General features: G+C 35.8%; 1 protein-coding gene across 6 annotated transcripts in view; it reads right to left on the bottom strand.

Moving 5' to 3' along the window:
• Positions 1-2,110: 2,110 nt before the first annotated feature.
• LOC134867673 (PTB domain-containing engulfment adapter protein 1) overlaps positions 2,111-6,000 on the bottom strand; it is a 118,028-nt gene continuing 114,138 nt past the window's right edge. For all 6 annotated transcript variants that reach the window (XM_063888407.1, XM_063888411.1, XM_063888408.1 and 3 more), the window contains 2 exons: positions 5,705-5,799; positions 2,111-2,894 (listed from right to left, as the gene is read on the bottom strand). In XM_063888407.1, the coding sequence (XP_063744477.1) occupies positions 2,823-2,894; positions 5,705-5,799 (167 nt within the window). In that variant the 3' untranslated portion in view covers positions 2,111-2,822. The remainder of the gene's footprint in view (positions 2,895-5,704; positions 5,800-6,000) is intronic.

The raw sequence follows: 6,000 nt of genomic DNA, 5'->3' as shown, positions 1-6,000 counted from the left end.
TATGGTGTCGTGTGAGTGGTGTGTGGTGATTTGTAACTTTTTATCTCCCCTTTTCACATCACATATCCTACAGTCAAAGCTTGCACAGCCTTTTTTTTCTTTTATGCATGTCAGTTCCCCCTTTTCCTACACGTATATGCTCTTGAAATCTTTTTTATAACCAGTTTTATAGATTAAGGTGGCTGTGAGTGCGTTTGCTTTGTATTTCTTGCTATGCAACAAATTAAACAAACTGCTTGTTAATCCCCCCAAGCTCTTGTCATATTGATTCAGGTGCTGCAAGCTCCTTAGAGTTTGGTCATTTTCAGAATCAGAATCAGAATCAGAAATACTTTATTTATCCCAAACTGGGGAAAAAATGTCAGGGGTTTGTGTGGTTGTAAATTATTACAATATACATGTTTTTAAATATCCAAACTGTTCCATGAAAAGTAAAAAGCAGCTTGACGTCTACTCATGGAATACACTTTATCCTGCACAGTTAAAGCCAACATAATAATACAGAATATGTTTGATTAATATTAAGATCAAATTTGGTTGTTTTGTTTTTTTTTTTGCACTTTTTGATGTGGTGGCCAACAGGTGAAAACGCGCTACAATGGCCCAAACACTTACATCAGAAGAAATGCTCTGAACTTCTAAGACATCTTCACCGACCAGCTCGGAACACAACTGCAACTGAAATGGGGACACTAAAAAGTGATTCTCACAGCTGGGACCGGAGTTGGCCAAAGGTAACTCTCAAAGAGCGCTGTCGTTGTCAGCACATTTGAAATGACTAGGTTAACTACGCAGCTCTGCAATACTATCGGAAGGAATCATGTGATCACTTCATTAAATAAGGCAATAAAACTTGGTTTTTAGGTAAGTTTCCGTTTCAAGTGACAGTTGACCAACGCTATAATCTTTGAACGCCAACAAGTTCCAACAGTCCCATCCATTTTGACTTCCTATACTAAGTAGTTCTTCTGATATTTACGACATAGTATACGATGTATTTTTTTCTGATATTTTTGATATACTATACTGTGTCAGTTTTTATAAAAACAGACTGAATCTACTATGTTGTTGTTTTTTATATTTTTGACAAACCATGATATGACCTTTTACACAAATAATTTGTTGAGACTATAGTAGGTCGTAGGTCACCTAATACTTAATGTGTAGTTTTAAACAAAGATTTAGGACATACAGTACTATACCATGTCGCTTTTTTCTATAAAGGTTTTACATACAGCATTTTGTAGTTAATATTTTCGACATACTAAATACTATGTTGTTTTTTCTCACATTGTGGGCATACAGTACTATACCATATGTTTTTTGTTGTTGTATTTTTGATAAACTACTCAGTCACTTTTTGTTTACATTTTATACTTGTTTTGTTAATATATTTTCGGTATACCATAATATTATTTTTTCCAATCATTGACATACTATACTATGTCATTTTCTGTAATATTTCTGATATATTTCAGCTTTTTTTACTTTTCTAAAAGATACTATAGCATGACTCATGGTATTTTCATATTATATTCCAATATTTCCCCAAATATTATACAGACGTATTTCGGCACACTATACTGTGACTTTTTTCATGATATCTTGGAATTACTCTTTACTTTTTTATAATTTCTTTGACATAGTATACTTTGACAGTTTTAAATGTTTATTTCATATATTCTAGTCTGACTTCTTTCATGATAATATTGACACTACTTTTTAGTAAACAGTGACTTTTTGGTTAAAATGACGTACTGCTGACAGTTTGACTATAGGGAGTTCAGTAAACTCCAGTTTAGATTTTATTTTAAATGCATTAACCATCATTTTGGAAATTAAAATGTGAAAGTTTTGACCAGCTAGTGGTACCAAAACAAATCAGAGGATCACTGACGTCAGTAGGGTTCATCCTCTGGGAACCACGAATGTCTCTACAATGTGACGGCCATTGAGATTTTTTGGTCAGGGCACGATGATGGACTGATTGACCGTCCATACTGTAATAACATCCTGACAGCGTGGCTGCTATTAACTCATTGAAGTGAAGAGAGAACATCTCAAACTCAAATACACACACAGATCAAATAAGGAAATAAGCAGGCTGGGATTTTTCGCAGTAACATTTTCTTTAATATCTGTAACAGCAAAGTCAATGCACCCAAAAGAATAATGGAATAGTACTGTATATGGACAGAGTCCTAAAAAGTGCCTTCTGGTGCAAGAAAAGGAGATTTAAATGATACAAATTAAAAATACGAGTAGTAAATACTGACATGGCAACTCATACTAGTGAAGTGAAAAAAACTAAAAACCAAAGTCAAAAAAAAAATGTCAAAAAGTAAAAAAGTGAGTAAGCTAAAAATATTAGACTGTATTAATGAATTAAACAAAGAGTTGATTAATGTGGAGTAAAATAAGCTATGTGGTGTTACGGGTAGGCTAAAAGTTTATGATACAGAGTCCATTTATTTTCCTTGCCAGCTTGTGTTTGGCATACAAACAGGAATGTGTTAACGATACAGAATTCAACAGTGCACACACACAAACGATCTCATATGAAAATCCTGCCACAGAGTGTACCATTGGACATATATTTACATCTCTCATTGCCTGTGCAAGCAAAAGTACTTCTTACAAAAATAGTTCTTTTCTACAATGGATCTGAGTTCACCTGGAAATATCGAAAAACCAATCGAAATGCAAATGCATATAAACCTCAAGATGAACACTGTGACATCTTGACTCGACCGTGGAGTGGATTTTGGCACTTCTTCATACAAACGGGTTAAAAGTACGCGACAAAGAGCATCTTCATGGCATCAGCAGCGGCTGTCGAGCGGGTCCAGGGAGAAGACGGTGCCCTCGAGGGTCAGTCCCATTTTGAACCCCTCCTGGAAGAAACAGAGAGCTGTGAGGCTCAGCGACCTCAAACACCTCACAGATCAAATGTCCAAATTTAAATCAGGTCCAGGATGTTTAAGTGATGTTTGAATGGAGCCAATGGGAAAAAAGTCATAAAAACGTGTGATAAAAGAGGATGAAATACAACAAAAGGACCTACTGTTGTTCCATCATGCTTATGTGTATTAGGTGCAACATCATAAACTCAACAAACACAACAAAGCATGCAGCTAATGAGAAGCACTGGTGGAACTCATTTATACCAGATGAAAAAGCTATTTAATTTACATCGGGTAATAAATATTTTATTTTGCTCGATAATAAAGCTGCATTATTTTCTTAATGAAATATGACATTCATTTCATAAGCTACAGCACACTTTCAGGCAATTATTGGCTGAAAATCAACATCCTACATGATAATAAATGTGTGTGCTCACATTGATTAATAAGCCTCAGTCTGTTCAGGAGCAGCTCATTACCTACAGAGCTGAAACAACACTGCTAATAAACACACTGAAGCCGCAGCACTGTAAACTGAATGTATACTGATGATCCTTTACACAGTTCTACAAAAAGAAGGACGAGGTGAGTGACATCACACGATGTACCAGCATGCAACATGCTCTGAAGGCATGCAAAACACACAGGCAGAGAGTACTGACCATCTCTGACGCTACAGGTGGAAAAGAGAGGAGAGGCATTCACTTGTTAATAGTAAAGAAGACTCTGAAGGAAAAGTGAGAATAAGAGTGCAAGTGCAACACCGCCACCTAGTGGCCGAGCCCTGCTGAATCTCATGCAGACAGTCATAGGGGTTGCAGAATGTTCAGTTCCAGAAGTCATTATTTAAGAATCCTACTGTATTTGTTATGCTTCACACAGACACACATGGAATTATAGATTACTGTGGATATAATAATTACTGTTGCTGTATTTGATTTTCTGACAGCAGCAGCTGTTAAATTGTTTCTCATATTCAGAGATGGAACAAGTACTCAGATCTTGTATTTGAGTAAAAGCAGGAGTACCAAAGTGTAGGAATACTCCGCTACAGTAAAAGTCCTGCATTCAAAATGTTCCTCAAGTAAAAGTATTAGCATCAAAGAACTTAAAGTAGTGACAGTAAAAGAAGTCATTGTTTGATTGGTCCATTTCAGAATATTATATATGATATGTTTTATAATGATTGATCATTAAAGTGTTCTCAGAGCTGGTAAAGGTGCAGCTAGTTTGAATGGCTTTGTATACTGCAGGGTAGCTGCTGGATTTACTGCAGGTGAACTAAAGTCTGATTTGAGGGCTGATTATATTTACCATCATTAATCCAAATCTGCCTAGCAACTACAGCTATTAAATACATGTAGTAGAGTAAAAGTACACAATTTATCTCTGAATTGTAGTGGAGTAGAAGTAAAAGTACCTAAAAGTTGTACGTAAGTGCAGTACTACTGCTTATACTGTACATGCTTTGGAAAGAACAGAACTACATTGTCCCTCATGATGCAGCCCATTTACTGTTGCCAAACATAAACAATGTTTTGAGACTGCACATGGAACAGCTTAGCTTTTAGAGTAAACAGCTTAACCTTTAATAATAATTCAAGTAAATACATACATTGTATTTGTTTGTCAGTTTCATCTGTGACTGCTGAATATGAACACACTGCTGATTGTTCTGACTATTTCCTAAAAGAGAGGCCCTAAAATACAAATCACCTAAATCAGAACAAATCATTTGTTAATATAAAGGTTTTCTGTGATATTTTTAGAAACATATATCAATACTTCCACTTGTTTTTTATTATTTGGTTTTTACTATTGGTCTATAATACTTTAGTGTTTTGAATTAGTTTTGAGAGACATTTTCTGGAGCGTGTGATAGATCTGAGTGTGTACAGAACTTGATAATACTGACAATGACAATCTCATAAAGAAAAGCAGAATTAAAAACACTAAATGTGGATCTCAGAGTGTTTACTGACAACATAACATTTCGGAAGTAGAAATTAAACTCAAGAGACGTGTGATACCAAAACAGTATGCACCATGATAACGATTAGTATCCAATCTCTGCATACGGTACATGTAGAATGTGTGGTCAGTGAAAATTGATTCTTAAAAATGTATAAACACGTAAAGAACAATGAACTGAACCATGTAATAATCTAATCAAAGAGCTGATAATTAAAAACGTGTTTTTTCATGTTGAGTTAATTAAAATCAGTTTGTGTTGGCTGTGTGTCGCCCTAGAGACCCCCCCTCCCCATCAGTTAGAGAACCATGGAGCCACAGAAAGTGAAATACTGCCAAGTGTCTTTTATTCCTTCTTCCAGACAGCGTGGGATATTTAAAACTCAGCTCCTCATTTATTCCCTCCACAAACACTGTCACATAGAAATGTAATATTGAAACCTCTTCATTTGTGTGCAGTGCATTAAGACGCGTAAAGGAACCTAATTACACATTAAGTGATTCATAAAATACCTTTTATTGAATGCATTTCTAAATTAATGTGTGCCTGGGTTCATGTGCCTGATAAGAATAAATCTAGTCATAATTATTCCTGAGTCAGCGCGGGACTCATTTACAGAAATATAATCAGAATACAGATGTGCTGGTTTTACTGCTTTATGTGCTGTATTAAGTCAAACTTGATCTCTACTAAAATGATTCACTTTTAATTCACAACTTGCTGGAGCTCTCTTAAAGTCTAGAAACGGCCCACTACCGAAGCATCTCCCATAATGCTTAGAGGCTGTCTCATATGAGTAGAGCTGACAGTGATAATAAAGCCTCACCTGCATCTCGTCCAGCTTGGACTGGATGTCTGGAGGGAAGTCAGCGGAGCCGCAGGTGAACGGATCAAACGGCTCGGCACCAAACAGATCCTTCCCTGCACAGACACACACACAGACACACAGGCACAAACACACACACATACACACACACACAGACTCATCACACACTAAAAACAGCTTTTAAAAATGTTGAAATAAAGCCTTATCTGTGCGATGCAACAGAAATGATGTAATTCAAATCATGTTTAAATACAATAATATGAATAAAACCATTAATAACAACAGGGATACTTTTA

Source organism: Eleginops maclovinus, chromosome 7 (genome assembly GCF_036324505.1).
Source record: "Eleginops maclovinus isolate JMC-PN-2008 ecotype Puerto Natales chromosome 7, JC_Emac_rtc_rv5, whole genome shotgun sequence".
Classification (NCBI taxonomy): Eukaryota; Metazoa; Chordata; class Actinopteri; order Perciformes; family Eleginopidae; genus Eleginops; species Eleginops maclovinus.
The sequence above is the reverse complement of the archived record's forward strand: the minus strand, read 5'-3'. Positions and strand labels throughout refer to the sequence as shown.